At 45.3% G+C, this 20,133-nt stretch overlaps 1 protein-coding gene across 1 annotated transcript in view; it reads left to right on the top strand.

The window, feature by feature from the left end:
- LOC103733379 (dedicator of cytokinesis protein 1) overlaps window positions 1–20,133 on the top strand; it is a 362,643-nt gene that overhangs the window by 287,686 nt on the left and 54,824 nt on the right. Inside the window, exons 13-15 of the mRNA XM_008832196.3 lie at window positions 7,217–7,257; window positions 8,982–9,072; window positions 12,978–13,097. Of these exons, the coding sequence (XP_008830418.2) occupies window positions 7,217–7,257; window positions 8,982–9,072; window positions 12,978–13,097 (252 nt within the window). The remainder of the gene's footprint in view (window positions 1–7,216; window positions 7,258–8,981; window positions 9,073–12,977; window positions 13,098–20,133) is intronic.

The following is a 20,133-nucleotide window of genomic DNA, read 5'->3' as shown; positions in this document are numbered from 1 at the left end:
AGGTTATCCAAATTGCCAATAGGGAATTGAAATGCAGACTGGTATGGCTTCTTACTTGCTGAACAGGGACGCAGGGTGAGACAATTGGAGTACCCCTTCAGTGGGTCTATCTAAAAGACTCCCAAATTGTATAACTTTTGTCTCTAAGGGGAGAAGAAAGTCCTTGAATCATGAATAGGAGCTGTGAAGGAGAAGTAAAGGCAAGAGTAATTAGCATTACAAGTTCTAGACAGGGATCTAGAAAAAAGTTTAATCTTGATGAGAGCTTGGCGAAGGCTCAGTTAGTAAAGTACTTGCCTTGCAAGACTGAGGACCTGGGTTCGATCCTTCCGTACTCAAAAATTATCTGAGCATGTTGGCACAAGCTTGTAATCCCAGTCCTGGGAAGGTAAAGGCAGTTGTATTCCAGGATCTCAATGGCCAAACAGAATAGCCTCCTTACAAGTTTCAGGCCAATGAAAGACTCTGCCTCATAAAACGAGGATGGGCAGCAGCTGAGGTTAGCCTCTGATTCTCTCTCTCTCTCTCTCTCTCTCTCTCTCTCTCTCTCTCTCTCTCTCCTCTAGAAATTGCCAAGATATACTTAAAAGATCAGCACAAGGGGATATTTTCACTCTCGGTTTATGTTAGCATCAGAATAGTATGTGTCTTGTCATAAGGAACAGCTCCTGAAAGCTCCTGGGCAATCACAGCCCCTGCATGCTGTCTGGACAAGCTGTTTAGGTTCGTGACAAACATTTTTGGTAGCAAGTTTTCTCCTCTGTGTACATGGGCCCCTCTGATGTCTGATCAGTCATAGAAAGGGCTTGGGGATCATTACCCCCTTCCTTACAGCAGGAGAAAAAGCTGGACAAACTGGAAGATCAGCAGTCTTTACATCCATCTTCCTGGGCATCAACAGCCCCCATAGCTGGAGAGGCAGGAAGAGCCGTAAAGTCACAGCTTGCTGGACCAGGAGTGTGGAAACCATGTCTGGACCAAGAGCTAGATAGATGCCTTTGCCAGGACATCGTATTTGTTTTCAGCATAAAATAATAAGTCAGGCATTTAAAAGAACTAGAATCAGGGTCAGGGAGATGGCTCAGTTGGCATGAGTGCAAAGGACTGAGTTTGGTTCTGCAGCACCCACATAAATGTCAGGCAGGTGTGGTAGCCTACCCATAATCCTAGCACTTGGGAGGCAGAGTCAGAGCATCCCTGAAGCAGGCTGGCTAGGTAGACTAGCCAAATCACCAAGCTTTAGTTGAAGTGAGAGATCCTGTCTCAAAAAAAAAGGTAGACAATAATTTAGAAAGATACCTAGGTCAACCTTTGTACACATGCACACACACACACACACACACACACACAGAGGTACATATAAAATAAGTAAATAAATAAAATTTAAGAAATAAAGATGGATTAAGAACACTTGAGGTATCCTCTGGCCTTACATGTACATGCACATACCTGCACGTGCACCAACATGTGTGTGAACACACACACAAAGGTAAAAACAACTATGGTTCCTAGGCTAAGGTCTCTAGTGAGAAAGGGCGGTGTGCAAGAGGAGATGGGTGATATTTGCAGAACGCAAAGAATCAAAAAAATTCTAGAAACCAAAGTATGTTCACACAGTGAAGAGTCCCCTGGATAACCCATCAATCCCTTGGATAACCCATCAATCAACAGGACATAACCAAGGAAGGATTAGTGAGCTTAGAAATCTAAAGAAATTTGCACATGGCTTCTACAGGCCTGGAGCCTGTCCCTCTGGGTCCCTATGTTCACCTGTCACATGACCACATAGCCCAGCAGAGCTGCCAAGGGGAGCTGGCCTTGGCCCTGGCTTCAGTGACTTGGCACAATCTCACCGCTATTTGAAGAGATGTGGCTGAAATGGAATTCCAACCTGCATTTTTCCAGAAGAAAGAGATGAAGAAAGACCTTTTTAAAATCATTCTCTGCTCTGGCTGTAATCTTGCCCTGCTCTCTCCAGTCCTTAAGGGGATCTACGAGGCCACCGGGACTCTAGAAGGAAGAAGTGTTAAGTTCACTAGGGTTCCATCTTCGACGACTAAGACTTCTGTTTGTTTTTAAGCAAGATCTCTGCTCACCAGGATGTGAAACCTGGTAGAGCGATGGTCCCATGCTGAACACAGCTTCTTGCTGCCAGCATTACAGGTGGGAAACAGGCTCGTAGAGCAACACCTGCCGCCATGGCTTCTGACGTTCATTGGGAGCCTGACTCTGTCCTCTCCTGTTACTTTGGTAAACAACTAGCCCGGTGCTAACCAAGAAACACCCAGGGCTCCCAGGATGATCTCACAGTACCACTCTTCACCCTGAAGCAGACTGAGTTACTTCATGAGGAGTGGGGCAGCATGCTGTCGTGAACCATCTCCTGGGCCAATGGGATGGATTCCACCCTGATATAGTGCTTCCACATGGACCCTAAATCTGTGCAAGAGAGACACAGGCAGTTAGAGCTGTACACATAAGAATCCTATCTCTAGACATTCATCACCAAGCTCTATATAGACATATATAATATATTGCATATGCATTATGCATGTAGCATATAACTCATACTATGTACATATTTCACATATATGTTGTGTGTGCACATATGCTATTTATTACATATATAATCTATACATATTATATATTAGCTGTATAAGCTCAGATACAGCATATTACATATATATTGACTCGCTGCCCAGTTTTACCTTTTTCCTCATACTTTACTAGAGTTTCATGGACATATGTACATGTATCCATTTCTACATAAATATAGATTCTTAAAACTACATTGGAGATCTATAAAAAATAATCCATGGGGGCTCGAGAGATGGCTCAGTGGTTAAGAACATTGGCTGCTCCAGAGGACCCAAGTTCAATTCCCAGCACCCACATGGCAGCTAACAACCATCTATAACTTCAGTTCCAGGAAATCCAACGCCCTCTTTTGACCTCAGGCATTGCAGGACACAGGTGCACTTAAATACCTGCAGGCAATGCACTCATACACATAAAATTTTAAAAAATAAATATTTTTTTAAAAAAATAGTAATTTATCACTGAGTAGAAATCCCCATGAAATCTTAAAGTTATCAAAGCGAGCAAAGGCTGGTTAAGAGGTACAGGGTGGAGTGGATTTGGCACAGGAGAGAAACCATGATTGACCACAGTTTTAAGTGTTTGCTCCCACTATAGAAATATGATGTGTCTGAGGTGACAGGCATGTGAATGACCCTGACCACATCGCTGCATGGTACATCCACGTATTGAAATAGTCCTTGTAAATATGTATAATGACTGTGCATCCATAAACATAAAAACACATTTGTGAATAAAGGAGGGGCTAGGGAGGTGGCTCGGTGGGGAAGAGCCCTTGATGTGCAAGAGTGGGGACTTGAGTGCGAATCCCCAGCATCCCCACAAAAGAAGAGCATGACTGTGTGCACCTATGACCTCAGCTCTGTGGGGGGCAGAGATAGGAGGATCTCTGGGGCTTGCTGGCTGCCAGCCTTCCTCCAGGTTCAGTGAGAGACCCAGTCTCAAGGGAACAGGCAGAGAGAGGCAGTGCAGGATACTCAGTGGCCTCCACACGTACTCATGTGAGAATACACACCATACATGAACATAAAAATATATAAATAAGCAAACCTAGAGCCCATGGAAATCCTTAAGCCCATTACCAAACTTCACATAGAACAGTGCTGATTTCTTTAAAGACAGAGTTCATGGAACATGCTAAGTGACACGGGCTCTTTAATGTCCTATTTTTTCTTCCTTTAAAAAAAGCATTGAGATGGAACTGGAGAGATGGCCCAGTGGTTAAGAGCACTGGCTGTTCTTGCAGAGGACCTGGGACTGGGTTCCCAGATGCCTACTGCCATGGTGGCTCACAACCATCACTAACTCTAGTTCCAGTAGATACAGTGCCCTCTTCTGGCCTCCATGGGCACTGCTCACATGTCCTGCACTTACATGCTGGCAAAACACTCAAACATAAAATTAAAAAATTTTTCTTAAGCACGAGAAAATCACTCAGTCCAGCCCGCCAATTCTCCCAAATATCTCTTGCAGACCTGTCTTCAGCTATGTTGAGTCATGGTCGCCACCTGGGAAGGCGTGTGTGTGTATGTGTGTGTGTGATTTTTTTAAGGGATTTGTGCGTGTGTGTGTGTGTGTGTGTGTGTGTGTGTGATTTTTTAAGGGATTTGTGTGTGTGTGTGTGTGTATGGGGGTGGGTGTATAGAGGTCAGAGAAGGACAGCTTTTGAGAGTCAGTTCCCTCTTTCCACACTGTCAATAGAACTCAGTTCTTCAGGCTTGGCAATAAGTGTCCTTACCTCTGAGTTGCCAACCCTTTTTTTTTATTTTATGAGTATAAGTGCTCCCATGTTGTACAATGCCCATGGAGGTCAGAAGAGGGCTTTGGATCCCCTGGAACTGGTATTATAGACAGTCGTTAGCTGCCATGTGGGTGCTGGGAATCAAACCCGAGTCCTCTGCAAGAGCAGCTGGTGCTCTTAACCGCTGAGTCATCTCTCCAGCCCATGTCTGTAATTCTTTAACTAGTTACTAGTCACGTTGAAACCAGTAGCCTTTAGTAACTGTTGTTAACTTGCTTGTGTCTCCCCCGTTCTTCTGTGCAGACTTCCATACACCACACCCCACACCTCACTGTCAGGCCGATAGAACCATCACGGTCCAACAGAAGCCGGTTCCTCAGCCTTCCCTTTCCCAGGCTGGTTCACGCAGGAGGAGGACCAGAATTCCAAGTATCTTAGTGTCAGTTTGAGTCATGAAGGAGGGTCAAACCTGAAATTAACACAAGCATTTGAGCTAGGAAAGATACCATGAGGTGGGTGGTGAGGGGTGGACGGCAGCTCCCATGGGGCACCTCTGCACGCTTGATGGCTGACACACATCAGCACTGCTGTGGAGACAGCCTGGGAAATGTTGATGGAGGGCCAGAATGCTGCCTGCTGGGTCTGGAAACAGAATGCCAGACCGTGTGAACTGTGATGCAAGAAACACCCAGCTTTGCTCAGACATCAGTGTTTGAGATGAGTGGGCTTCAGCTCTGGAGAGGCTCTGAAGTCCCGGGAAGGAAACAGACCTCAACACCGACAGTGTGTCTCAGAGGGGAATGAAGGTCACAGGATAAAGCCATTGTGAAATTGTAAAGGAGACTCCATGAGTGATCAAACAACAGAGGCTTAAAGACATGGGCACAGAAAGGGCCGCTGTGGCATCATAGCCTGTGAGTGCTGATGAGAGCTGGAAAGGAAGCACGTTCTCGCCTGTGATATGGCTCCTCTCTGTTACCTCGGAGTTCTTAGCTGAAAATATCCTCGTTACTGTGTGCGTCATAGAAACCAAAGTGCATTCAAATGTCAGATGCAGCGTCATACCAAGCCGTGGTGATTTCTTCCCAGCATGCCTCCTACTTGCTTTCTGTTCTTACCTGTCCTTTCTTTTCAGAAACTTCGGCCCCAGAAGCAGTGCCCTTTGGGGCTTGTAAAATTAAAAGCCTATGTCATCTTATTGGGTCACTGTGTGCCTTTATGATATTTTCCAGCTCCCTAAGGCACCAATTTTAGAGTTTGAACATCATTTTCAGGGGCTAAATTTCATGTTGAAAACTGGCTGTGATGAGAGGGGGGAAGGGCTTTCCAGGCCCTGCCCTTACTGAGTTCTGGGCAATTGAAGCTTGATGTAGGGAGAATCGCTCTTGGAGGCTGTGGCCACACTAGTTTCCCATGCTCCACTGGATGGCCCCAGACCCATGCACACATGGGCAGCACTAATTGGATTTAATGATTTTTTTTTTTAAAAAAAGGACATGAAGTTGTGAGGAACCGTGTTGGAGGGAGATTTGGAGGGGGCAGATGATCATGTTTCATTGTTTACATATGTGGAATTCTTAAGAACAAAGAAAAATTAATATAAAAAATGGTTATGTTGCTTCCATACCACAGGCCCTGTGAGGTGATGGCCATGGTGCCCTAAGTATGGCTTAAATGCTAAAGTGCGGAAGTATTTAGAGATACCCCATATGAAGAAGAAATGTAACGGAGAGGGAAGGGTGAGGCAGGGTCTTGATACGTCACCCAGGCTGGTCTGGGATTCTCCTCATAGCCCATGCTGGCCCAAACTGATGACCCTTCTGCCTCCACCTCTGAGTGGCCATTTATTGTAATCTACAAACTCACCTTTCACCACCAGGGTTTGCACACAAGGGGCATCTTGACATGGTTACCTGTTCTCTTGCTGTGGTTTGGAAGGTTTGTCTGTCTAGAATAATGAGTGATACTCCAGGGACATTCTGGATTGGTGGGGATGGTCTGTTTTGATGGTCACAATAGCCCCACGTGACTATTAGAACATCAGAATGTGGCAGGTTCTGCTAAGAAGGTGGATTCTTGACTTTCAATAACCAAAGTGACTCTACCTTTACATGTATGTGGCTAGTGGCTGGGGACAGATGAGAGTGAATACGTCCCTAACACTACTGTGGCTCTCACTTAGCTGGTCCCAGCATCTGAATTCATCTCATGATGACTCTTACTCACAAAGTTGGGTTATTTATTTCGATGATATTACAATGGTTAAGAGATGGTGTTTGGGGACTGGAGCGATGGCTCAGCAGTTTAAAGCACTGGCTGCTCTAGCGGAGGACCTGGGTTTGGTTCCTAACACCCACATGGCAGTTAACAACCATCCTTAACTCCAGTTTCAGGGATCTCGTGCCCTCTTCTGGCCAACATAAGCATTGCACACATGTGGCACACTTGCATACATGCAGGCAAACACTCATACACAGAAAATGAAATAAACAAATCAAAAAAGAAGTTTTTAAAAAGAGAGATCATGTTTTCAGCCAGAACCTCATTTTCACTGATCGTAGGTAACTTTCAAATGACAGTTGTTAAGTTTTCGTCCTCAAGTGTCCGAAGCGTAGGAGATGCACTTATTACCAGACAGAAGTCAGGAAAGCCGGCAATTGATGACTGTGCTCTGTGTGGGCTGAGGACCAGCCACTTTGACATGAATTGAGGAATTGTGGGTTTGTAATGTAGAACCCTTTTGCAAAGTTGGTCTCTTTTAATTTTCATTTTCATTTTGTCTATAAATAAGTATATAAACATATATTCATTCCATGTAATACCATGTTACATAATGAAGTCAATTTCTTAAAACAATGTCGTGGCTTAATTTTTCAGAATTTCTACAAAGAAATTGAAAGAGAAGAGATGTACATAAGGTACGTGTGCCACACTTGCCTGCATCCTGTGCATCTATTGTAATCAGTGTGTTTCAAGTCCTCATGAAGAAATGCTTTGTACCCCAGAGGACTTCCTTTGCAGAAAATCATGGTGACTTTGAAGCGAAGTTTGCTGGGGAGTCACAGATGTGCTCTAGACCCTTATATAGCAGAGTAGAGTTTAGAGCCAGGGGAGTTGCATTTAGCTAACTCCGAAGCCAAAATATCAGCAATTCTTTCACAAGTTTTTCTATTTCTTAATCAACTCATGTGGCCCTTAAAAAAAAGATAACAGCACAAGTTTTGTGGGGCATGGCGGCGCACACCTTTAATCCCAGTTCTTGGGAGGCAGAGGCAGGTGAATCTCTGTGAGTTCAAGGCCAGCCTGGTCTACATAGCGAGTTCCAGGCCAGCTGGGGCTACAAGGAGACCCATTCTCAGAAAGACAAAAAAAAAATAAAATAAAACAAAAAAAATAACAGTATAAGTTTTAATTTTTCCTAGTAAGTCATATAATCGAATGAAAAATCTGGTTACAAACATACCCCAAATGGACTATATAATTTTGCAGTCCACTCTTCCTTTAACCAGCACTGTGTTCCCACTGTCTGTCTTTCTGCCATGAAATAAAAAGGGTTTTCTTGGCCTGCTGGACTTTGCTTCTTTATTTTCTTTTTAAAAAAATATGCCAGGGAGCCGGGCATGGTGGCGCACACCTTTAATCCCAGCACTTGGGAGGCAGAGGCAGGCTGATCTCTGTGAGTTCCAGGCCAGCCTGGTCTACACAGTGAGTGTAGCTGGTGCTACAGGGAGACCCTGTCTCAAAAAAAAAAAAAAAAAAAAAAAAAAAAAAAAAAACAAAAAAAAAAAAAAAAAAGCCAGGGAACACTTGCCTAGCATGGGGAGACCCTAGATTTGATCCCCAGCATCTCAATAAGGTAAAAGTACTTGCTTAGAGTATGGTACTGCATTTCTTTGGTTTTAACTAATTAGAAAGGTGACCTTGTTAATAATTAGGATAAGTCTGTCATCTGTGCATTGTAAATGCATCACTGTGTTTTTGCTATACTGAGTGTGATTGTATAACTTTTGATTTCTTACTTTTTTATTTCTTCTTTTAAAAATACCATATAAATATAATAAACTTAGCAAAACAACCAGCTTCGTTGATCCAAAACGTAAAAACTTTTTCCTCTTCACAGCAGACATTCTTTTGATCACATTCAATAGGGCTCTTTATCTTGTGGATTCGAATTTTTATGGATCTCTCTCTCTCTCTCTCTCTCTCTCTCTCTCTCTCTCTCTATGTTGATTCAAGAGATATGCAAGAAATCATGATCAAGAGTCTCTAATTTCATTTCAAATGTTTGAGGAAAAATTAGAAAAGATGAAAGAAGAAACTGAAAGAAAATTCTTTGAACCATCTTTATTTTTTCTTGCAATGAGGGTTTAAATTGTATAGTATATAGTGTGCACACGTCCATACATAATTTTACTTACGTGTGTGTAGTGTCCTTGCACATATTTTCACATCTATTCCCATTTCAGTGTTGGTTCTTTTAGTGATTTCTACACCAAAAGTTTTTAAGGCATTGTGAATTATGAACACAGTAAACGAAAATACACCCGTGAGTCACTGTTGAATATTGAATTTGGTGCTTGCAATCCTCAACGCAAATTATCTCGTGACATCTTAAGAACATACCTCCATCTCGTCATCTCAGGTACCTGTACAAGCTCTGCGACCTGCACAAAGAATGCGACAACTACACAGAGGCGGCTTACACCCTGCTCCTCCACGCCAAGCTGCTCAAGGTAACAGAATTGCCACGTACATCTCGGGGTCCTTTTTTGTAGATTTTAAGATTCCTTCGAAGTTTTTTAATGACAAATTTTAGCAAACCACTAGCATAAGATTTTATGGCTATTGGCTGCAGGCAGTGACATAAAAAATATTCAGGAAGTGCTTTGGTTACAGAATTGGTCCGACTGAATGTAGATTTAACAAGATGTTAGGTTTTGCAAACCCACTTCGTTGGGCCTTGGAATGACAGTGAGTCAGACTGTAAAATTCCTCATTTGTACCAACAGGACTCAGTAAGGGGAACGACACAATAATAAGGGAAACGAGGTAGAGCTGCTAGGAAGGAGCGATCGCCACACTGGCGGAGTATAAGGACGAGACCCGGGAATCCATGCAGAGCAGGCCATGGTGGAACTTCCCTTTAGCATTGTCTGCCTGATTCTCTAAAGAATGTTGCTAACGAACAGCAGTCTGGCGTGACAGCATTGAACTCTCAGTGTCTTGAAGGTAGCCTTAAGACACTTTTTGCTTATGATGATACGTTCTTTTTCCCTCTCATGTCCAATTCCAAAACAGTTAATAATGCAGACTAGATCCTCCGAAAATCACTAGAACAGATGGGCTAAAAGATGTATGGGTGGCGGAGTGAGTGGATAGATGGGTGACTGTGGGAGGAGAGAGGAAAAGGTGCATGGAAGGACGGAGGATGGATGCATGGACAAACGGACGGACAGACGGACAGATGGATGGATACATGAATGTAAAGATGTGGGAATGGGTGCATGAATGGATGGGTAGGTGGGAGGATGGAAGGGAGGATGGATGGATGATGGATGGATGGATGGATGGATGGATGAATAGGGACAGATGAGTGCAAGAATGGATGGGTAGGTGGGTGGATGGAAGGGAGGATGGATGGATGGATGGATGGATGGATGGATGGATGAAAAGGGACAGATGAGTGGAAGAATGGATGGGTAGGTGGGAGGATGGAAGGGAGGATGGATGATGATGGATGGATGGATGATGGATGGATGAATAGGGACAGATGAGTGGAAGAATAGATGGGTAGGTGGGAGGATGGAAGGGAGGATGGATGGATTAGGTGCATAGGGACAGATGGATGGATGAATGGATGGGTAGGTGGAAGGGAGGATGGAAAGATGGACAGATGGAGAAGAGCAGATGGATGATAAGATGGATGGATCGATGACGGGAGGATGGATGGGTAGATGGTAGTAAGTGGGGAGAGAGGAAAAGATGGAGAAATTGCTGTGTAACTTGAAGTTTTATATTTTAGAATTTTGGCATCTTAGATTCTCTTTCTTGTGATATCCTTATAAAAAGTTGGAAAATTCTACCCTAGATAAACAAGAGTGGTCAGACTGCTTAATCAAGGAATCTTGTTTCCGAATCTAGGGTAGCCTCCCCAGCAAAAGTGGAGTGAGAGGAAATCAAAGAGAATTACCTTAAAACGGGCATTGAGAGACGCCTGGTGGGCCGTGAGAGTAGAGGACCACGTTAGGGAGCTGGACTCCAGGATGACTCCTTTGGCCTCTGTCCTGCTCCTGTGACACAAATACACATACAGGCTGGCCTGTAGCAGGTCTTGTGGGAGTTTCCCTCTGCTTGAGATGAGCGGGATCCTGAATAGGCTAAAGGCAAAGAGCTGACTTACTCTGGTACGCCCTCCACAGTCCTGGAGACGCAGATGCCTGAGGACCCACTCAGCCTCGTAGCCACCTAAGCTCTCCCGAGCAGCGTCATTCTGAAGTTAGAGAGTTCAGGCAGAGCCTTTGGAAACAGCCATTTCACTGCAGATTCTAATGGCCTTCATTTATTAGAAACCCAAATTTCAGTAACAAGGTGTTTTTGTGAATATGAAGATCTTGTTTTTCACACCAGGGAAATTAAAACAGGTTGACGGACTGCTTGCTCACTCTTAGAACATAAACTTTTAAGTCTGTGTGAATGTAAAACATATATATGTGCATAAATATACCATTTGTTTAGTGTTTGGATTTTTTGAGTACAGACGGGTTTGTCACAGAATGAATGATAGCTTGTTCCGCAGCCTAAATCAATAGCCTCAATTGCATTATCTTTTCCGCTGGGTTCTGAATTTTCCAATTATATAGTGAATGCAACATAATTTGTCTCCATAGTTTTTACACTATTACATTTTTTAATAAATACATTTTTCCCTAAATCTGTTTGTTATTGCTATCAATATGAATTCTTTCTGGCTAATCAACTCACTAAAGAAAATTATTTGCATTGTTGTCTGTTAAGTAAAAATATCTTCAGGATCTTCTTTTTTACTGGGACTATTTTTGATGAAAACCAACAATGATTAAAAGCATTCATGTTTAGCTTAGTAGTGAGTTTATTTTGTCTCCATATTTAAGTACGGGGGACTTTTCATTCCCTATTCAATATATTATTTTTTACAGTGATCCTAAAATCGTGGAAGCAGCTCGAATCTTCTTGTTATTATTTATTTTATGGTAGTTACATTTCAGAATCCCCTAAACTTTAGCTTTTCCTTTCACATATCCACTTCGAAAACATGGTCATGACACTAGCTGTGTTACCCAGACTCTAAAGTTTATGAGTATATCATTTCTACTTGTGAGTGGGATCTGCAAGTCCAATTTTAACTTAGATCTTGCAGACCACGTAAAGGTTTCTGAGGCCTATGAAATCCAGCATGAGGTACTCCAGGGCCCCTGGCTTGGAAAAAGAGAGTGAGATGTGTGTTGTGAGAGCAAGCATCTCTCATGACAAGTCAGTGCTCCCTGGGCCCAGGCTCCTATCCCTTCACAACAGTCCATTTGGCCCTTTGTCCTACGCCACAGCGGTTTCCAGATTTCCACCTTTTCCCTCCTCCTGTCATCTATCATGCCTCTAATAAGTACCACCACAGCTGGTCCCACTGTTTAGCTGTAAGCACTGAGTCCACAGGTCATCCTGCCACCCTTTCTTACTTGTTCAGGGACTCTGACTTGGGAATCACTTACTTCTTTGCAGTGGCCACACTATCCCGTCTTTAGACAGGGCCATACTGCACCTCACAGGTCCAGCTGAGATGCCCCTTCCTGTTGTATCTGCCTGTGAGCCTCCCCACACCACCCCATGCAGAGTTTCACTTCCCACCTCTAGATGCCCACGGAAACCTCTTCAGGGTTGTTACAGTCCATGATGCACTTGTGCGATCACATTGTTTCTGGGTGGCTCAGAGCTCCTCTGGTGAGGCTCCTGACACATCTTTGACCCATAGGCACAGAGAAGGTCCTCACCAAATATCTTCTCATGGTATTGAAGCCCATCCAGACACCATTGGTTTGTCCAACACCAAGGACTTCACGTTTTATCTGTCAAGTGGCCTTTGGCATGTCTTTAATTCACACTAAAACTGGCCAACATCTCCACAACCTCTGACACCTCCCATCCCTAAGGAGCTTGATGGCCTGGGGAGTCCTTTACCTTATGACTGGTGATCCACACACATTGCTTGTGTTGAGATTCTGAGTAGCATCTGACCAAGGACAAAGAGTTTTAGTTGCCTACTGAAGACGGTTAGCAATCACCTAACACCCCAGGCTGTTAGGAAGCTGTTTGCAAGCTGGAAGTCTATGCTTTTCAGACCCTGCATGGATTTTCTTCTGTGCAAATCAGACCCCAGCTCTGCCTCCCTCTGACTGGCCTGGCCCTGGGCCCCCAGGGACTAAGCTTCTACCCTGGCAATTCCAAGACCTTGGCAGCCTGATGACGGCAGCGCCGGATCCCCGGAACCAGGGTCTCGCATACACACACCCAGCACATAGCGTATATTGATCCCGTCCTGCTCGGTACTTGGGGATATTATCGGGCATGCCCCTGCCTCAGCACTGCTCATTCGTTGTTTTTACCTCAGTGGTCAGAGGATGTGTGTGCGGCCCACCTCACTCAGCGGGACGGATTCCAGGCAACCACGCAGGGGCAGCTGAAAGAGCAGCTCTACCAGGAGATCATCCACTACTTTGACAAGGGCAAGGTAAGAAAGGAACACTGCTTCCCTCGGTCTCTTACGTGTGCCTCAGGGACGTCAGCACTATAAACATATTTTTAACACGTGATGTTCGCAGAACCAGGAATGTGTTACAAGTTCTGTACTGAAATATTTTATGCATGTTCCTCCAGCTCTAATCATAAGAAGAAATTTTTATAAACAAAAATCAATAGCCTTTTTTAGATGCCCTGTGGATAGTAAGGTCGGAAAAAACTCATGTTTGTGGCTCTTATTTGGGAAACGAGGTCTGGGAAAGTGATTCCGACTGTCTGTGTGCTTGGAGCACTTGTGTGCCTTTGGCCTCGTGCATTTTTCTCTTGTCACTGAGAAATTAATCCTATGGCAAGACAGGTATTGTTCCATTTTGGCAACGTGTAGATTAACTGGCTTAAGCAAAATTATATCTTCAGTTGACTCCTGCTAAAGGAAATGTGCCATCATTTTAATTGACCATCTTATATAGTCACTGTCCCTGCGATTCAGATATGCAGTCACTGTAAATATGAGCTGTCCCAGCTTCAGAAATTCATAAAACCAGGCTGGAGAGATGGCTCAGTGGTTAAGAACACTGGCTGCTCTTGCAGAGGACCCAGGCTCAATTCCCAGCACCCACATGGTGGCTAACAACCATCTGTAACTCCAGTTCCAGGGGACCTGATGCCCTCTTCTGACCTCCACAGCCTCTGCACTGTAGTTTTATATGAACAGCCACCTGGGAGCAAGACATGAAGTATCTGGGTAAATAGCCAAAAAGCAACAAGTTCACCTTATCATCCATAAGCAGGAAGTTTTCTGGGAAAAATAGCAAGTAGGAAAGCATTCTCTTCTGTGCTGGCTGGGATGAGCCGGGATAGTCTGGGAGTTTTGACCTGGAAATATCCAGAGCTCCAAGCAAGACTGGTATGCTTCTCACTTGGGCTGTGTCCATCCTCCTGTACATGAAGCCCAGGTGGCTAGGCGTCTCCTACTGGGTGTAACTAAGGAGTAGCTCAGCCCTGAAGAGCTTCAGATCCTATCATCTGCTAAGGCACATATACCACACTGACCTGCCCGGGCTGAGCAGGTGGCCAGGAGGGCAGGGGGCATGAAGAACACGGGTGAGCACCACATACCACAGTATTGGGTTAGGCAGGGGAGGTGAGTTCTAGGCAGGAATGCTTATGGCATGTGGAAGAGTTAGTGCGTGCGTGCGTGTGTGTGTGTGTGTGTGTGTGTGTGTGTGTGTGGTGTGTCTGTGTGCACATGTAGGGAGGTGCACTCACTCATTCAGGAGCATATGGAGGCCAGAGTTTGACATGGAGATTTTCCCATTGCTTTTTATTTTTGAGATAAGGTCGTTCACTGAGCTTGGAACTCCGTTGTTGGCTGGACTGGTCAGCAAGCTCCTGGAATCAGCCTGTCTCTGCCTCCCAGCGCTGGGGTCACAGATGCATACCACTACCCTTGGCTCTCTACATGGGTGTTGGAGGTACAAGCACAGGCCATCACACTTGGACCCCAATTGCTTTACCCCCATTCTCTCTCTCTAGTCCTGGAACAGTTCATCTTGACTTTACTAAGTGGTGCGTGTGTTCTAAGAAGACAGGGCCCCTGCCTGTTGTCTAAACAGCGTGGTTTCTCACAGCTAGAGAGGAGAGGAGACCTGTCTCATAGGCCTGGGTCCTGTGCTTTGTCCTGGCTTCTCTGAAGTTGAGTTTCTTTCTTTTAGTTCATGAGTCTTAGAAGTTACAGCTACATAAAGAATGGGTCCCTATTGCTTGTGAGGAGGAGGCCAAAGTCTCATCAGGTGGGGTACTGGAGGAAAGGTCAAGTTGTAGAAGATAAAAGTTTGATGGTTTGTGCCAGACTTGGACTCGATTCAATTTGGGAAATAACTCAGAAGCACAGGTGGTCCTGCCATATTGGGGCACATGGTAGGCATTCAGAAACTACGTCCTTCATGTCTGTCCTGAAAGGATTGGGTCAAGGCAAATGGCTGATGACTAAGTTTGATGTTTGCAGAACCAGAGGCACACCTTTCCTCTCTCCACCCCTAGACTGCAGCTGTCTTGGAGGAAAGATATTCCAAAATGGCTCAAGAAGATGGTCACCCTGTGGTGCGTCCAAAGGGAACGCAACGGGGGTCTTGGTTAACCTGGGGTCCCTTGGAGAAGATTGGCACCTACTGAGTGACAGGCCATGTGTCAGCCACTGGGCATTGAGAGTGTGCCCTGTCCTACTGAGACGTGTTAACTGTGCGCAGCGCACCCTGTATCTTAAGACGTACTTTGTGTGGAGGACAGAGGCAACCTTGCGTATCATCCCTTGGGAGCTGCCCATCATGTGTTTGAGGCAGGGTCTCTTGCTGAGCCAGCTGCTCACTGGTTTGGCTAGGCTGGCTGGTCGACCAGCAAACCCTGGGAATCTGGCTGTCTCAGCTTCCCCAGGGATGGGATTACAAGCACATGCCACCATACCCAGTTTTTTATGTGGGTTCTGGGGATCTGTTGGGTCCTTGTGTTTGTGTAGCAAGCACTTTACCAACGGATCCATCTGCCCATCCCACAAGACTTACTGTAAATGAAATAAATGTTCTTACAGCCTGGTCTGTATGTTCCCCTCAATTCATGTGCTGAAACTTAGCTCCCAGGACCTTAACATGTGACTCTATTTGGAGACAGTATCATTCATATATATGTGTATATATTTTATATATACATATATATAAAACATGTATGAGTGTTATGCCTGCATGTGTGTACATGAACCCATGCTGTGCAGTGCTCACGGAGAACAGAAGAGGCTGTTGGATCCCATGGAACTGGAGTCACGGATGGTTGTTAGCCGCCATGTGGGTGCTGGGATTCAAACCTGGGTCTTCTGCAGGGACAGCTAGGGCTCTTAACCGCTGACCCATCTCTCCAGCCCTGGAGACAGTATCTGTTAAGTGGGAATTAAGGCCAAATCAGGTCATTAGGATGGATCCTAATCCATACTGACTACCATCCTCACACAAACAGGAGATTAGAACCACAGCATCCATAGAAGAACAACCTTCTGAGGACAGTGAGAAGACACCTGCCTCGATCTTGAAATTCTAGTGTCTAGTGCTGTAAGGAAATAGATTGCTATTGCTCTAGCACAGAGCAGCAAACCAAGGCCTGTGTTACAGCAGGCTTGGCAAGCTGATATAAATGTCAAGTACTTCATTAATTTTTTAGACATATTAAATATTGAATGATATATTAAATATATTAAGTATTACTAAAGTAAATTTTACAGTTTCTGATGTCAGAAGTGGAACATTTAAAATTATGTATGTGGTCCTCATCGTGTTTCTGTTAGATGGTACTGCTCTGAGCCAAGACTGTTCTCATTAAGCACCAAGGACACTCTCCACCCAGCACCTCCATCCATGCATGGGTGAGAAACCAAAGCTTACTTCATGTCCTTTGGGGCCACTACAAGGATCGGAATCCTGCGCGTGCCTGGTGGAATATACTTCCTACACTACGGAATGCCTGCAAAGCCAAGAAATGCCTAAAAGAAATGGAGAGTTGGCTGAGCATGGTGGTACATGCCTGTAGTCCCAGAACTTGGTAGGTGGAGGCAGGAGGGTCATGAGTTAAAGTTCAGAGCTACACAGGGAGATCGTGTCCATAGAACCCAAGGAGTTAGAAAACGGAAGCTGAGGACATGAAACAAGGCAGACGTCACCCAATGAAGCCATTTCTTCTTGTGCCCCAATGTTGTTTCTATAATTCTGAAGTAACGGCCATTAACATTAGAGAATCTGGGGGACTGAGTGAGGGGGCTCCCTCTGGCCCTGTGGGGAACAAGGACAATGTTAAAGGAAAAAGAAGAGGTTGATGCAGGCAGCTGAGACGGTAGACTAAGTCAAGAAGACTCAACCACAAAGCCGGGAAGATGGCACTCACGCAAAATGTCTGCACACCTGTAATCCCAGCACTGGGGAGCTGGTGGCAGGAGGATCCCTGGGGCTGCTGGCCAGCCAGTTTAGCCAAATCAGAGAGCTTTAGGTTTGGTTGGAAACCCAGTCTCAGAAAACTATGGTGGACAGCAACAGAGGCAGATGGCTGGTGTTGACCTCCGTGTTCCACACGTGCATGTGCACACACAAGAAATGCAACATTATTTTGCTGAACATGGTGATGTTTTCTGGAATGGGTCCATTTTACCATTTAAATTGAGACTTATGCCCCCCCAACGGCACACTGGTACATCTGACCCAACCCCATCATTAGCTCAGTTTCTGCTTCCTGGGCTCATAAGACGAGTCACTTTGTCTCCAGAAGGTCTGTATTCCCACCCACCTTAGGAGGTGAGAGGCTCCTGTCACCAGCCACCCATAGAGCCACCCTAGGTCCTGCCCTGTGTTCTACTTAGTTCTGTCTTGGGCCCTGTGCTGGTTACCTTTCTTGTTGCTGTAACCAAATAACCTGGCAAGAAGCAGGAAGGAAGGGTTAACTTGGCCTCCACTTTAAGGGGATACAGTCCATCACAGCAAGGAAGACATAGCAGTGGCAGTAGCCTGAGGCAGCTGATCACTTACACCCAAAGTCAGGAAGCAGAGAGAAGACGGGAAGTGGGGCTGAGCCAGCAAACCTCAAGGCCTGCCTCCAGTGACCCTCTTCCTCCAGCAAAGCTCCTTCCAAACAGGCATGAGCCTATGGGGGACAGTAGTAATCAGGGTTCTCTAAAGGAACAGAACAGATAAAGCGAATACATAGTCAGTAGCTGGGGACCGAGGTGCCAAACACCCGAGCCTATGGGGCACTGTAGTAATCAGAGACCTCGGGATGGAACAGATAGAACAAATGCCTATTGAAAGACAGTCTCTTAGTTTGTCTTATAGAATATGGTCAGAGTCACCCAACAATAGCTGTCTCTACCAGAGAAGCTGAGACTTCAGTAGTTGCTCAGTTCAGGAGGCTGGATGCCTCAGGAGTCCTAATCTGGCCCAAAGGGCCTAGAGGATTCCTGGAGAGTCACTGGTCTTCAGTCTGCATTGGAAACTCGAAGAAGGTGGTTCTAAGGTCAGGGAAGGAACCAGCAGCCGTTAACAACGGGGTAGACGGGCTCACCAGCTAGAGTGAAGGCCAGGAGAACAAGGGAAGCGGACCGCTCTCCTTGCATCCCCTTTCACCTGGGCCCCCAGAAGGTGTCGCCCACAATTTAGGCTGGGTCTTCCCACATCAGTTCAGGCAACCAGGACAGACCCCACTGACACGCCTGCAGGGCGACCTGAGGTATACTATCAGCCCACGGAGGTCAGAGGACAATGTGCAAGAGTTGATTCTCTCCTTCTACAGCGTGGGTTGCAGGGATGGAACTCGGGTTGTCAAGCTTGGCAGCCACACCACACAGCATGTCGGGCATGTGAGCTACTAGCACGGGAGTGTTGCGCTAACTTCAGTCTCTAGCACTGTCCTCTCACTGCATTTGCTCATCACGGTGGTTCCAAATGGAACAAAGACAGGTTCTTGCAAAAGCAGGGCTGGCCCTTACTGTACAGATTCCTGTGTGTCTGAAAAAATAGCCAACCTTCAGTCCAAATGATGGCAGCGACCTATTGAGTGAGTGAGCAGGCAGACAGGCGGGCAGGAGGCCCCATCATCAATGAGATTCGCCGACTGCACCAATGGCCCAGGCTCCTCCAGGCTCATATCTGAGCGTGTGCACACATGCATGTAAATGCTTAAACCTTAAGCTTGGTTTGATCTTATGCTTGGAAAAGGATTCTACATTTTTATTATATTTTATTATTATGTGTGCATATACACACATACACAATAAATAAATAAAATGTAATGAAATACTTTAAAAATATTTTCTAAAAATAAAAATGATAAAACAGGAAGTAAATGATGTCTCAGTCTGACCAAACCCTCACTTAGGTTTGGCTCCATGGATTGAGTTTATCACCTTTGGTCTGTTTTGTTTGTTAGCTTTTCTCTCTGTGCTTACTCTGTGGATTTGGTTGGGACTATGGACAGTGACCCACAGTAAGTAGAGCCTGCAGTAGCTCAGGCAATGTGATTTGTGGCAGTGGAGAGCAGGCAGGCCAGGAGCAGGACCCCATCCCTGGGACCACAGCTGCATCTCTGAGTGCAGGAAAGCCCGCGCAAAGGGGCTGGGCCGAGGCAGGGACAGGATTATATGGAAACCCGTCTGCCTTGTGCCTTGAAAGCAGCCAGGCCAAGTGGCAGTTGTGCCTTTTCTACTGGGCGTTCTCACCAGTGAATCATGACCTGTTATCTTTCTGTGTCTTTGTCTACATAAAATCATTCTTCTGTTTTTGCTTTTCTGCTGTTTTAAAAGTTTTGAATGTCTTTCAGCCCAGCTCTTGGCCTCTTAGTCTTTCCCTTTCTCTCCACAAATGTCATTCCCATCAACTCTCCTTTTGATTTGCAGCATTTTCTTCCTTCCCCAGCCTGACAATTACCGCGTACTCCTTTCTCGTTCCCTTTTCTACCCCGTCTGCGCATCTCCCCCAAAGCCTTCTGTTCAGCCTTATCGGGAGGCGAGCGTTCTTTTCTGAAGCTGCTCGGAATTGTCTGTCTTATTGTGCTTGGCTGAGGCCTAGTAATTTTCAATAAAGCCCTTAATCCAAGCACTTCACTGAAAATTACCAGGCTTCTCTATGGAGGACAAGAGTAGAAAACAGCAGCTGCACTATCTGGAGACTTTCGAACATGTCTGCCCAGCCTAGCCAACCTGGCTGTGACTCTCGGCCTCTGAAACCCAGACCTGGCCAGCCATTGACAGAGGCGATGTATAACTTATAGCCTGGGTGACGTATGGAGCCATGGTACTGTTTTCAACTGGAGCTGTTTCCTTTTCCTTTAAAATAACCTCCCTTTGATAGAGTTCACACTTAGCCTTGTGCCAAACTTGAAAAAAATAGAAGTAAAAAAAAAAAAAAAAACAAAAAAACATGTAACTTGCATCATCTTGTGAACTGTAAAGAGGGGTCTGGAGATGAGTTTCTGTTTTTTGGTTAAATGGTTGGATTTTGTTT

The sequence above is a fragment of the Nannospalax galili genome, unplaced genomic scaffold (assembly GCF_000622305.1).
Source record: "Nannospalax galili isolate Female #2095 unplaced genomic scaffold, S.galili_v1.0 scaffold810, whole genome shotgun sequence".
Classification (NCBI taxonomy): domain Eukaryota; kingdom Metazoa; phylum Chordata; class Mammalia; order Rodentia; family Spalacidae; genus Nannospalax; species Nannospalax galili.
The sequence above is the reverse complement of the archived record's forward strand: the minus strand, read 5'-3'. Positions and strand labels throughout refer to the sequence as shown.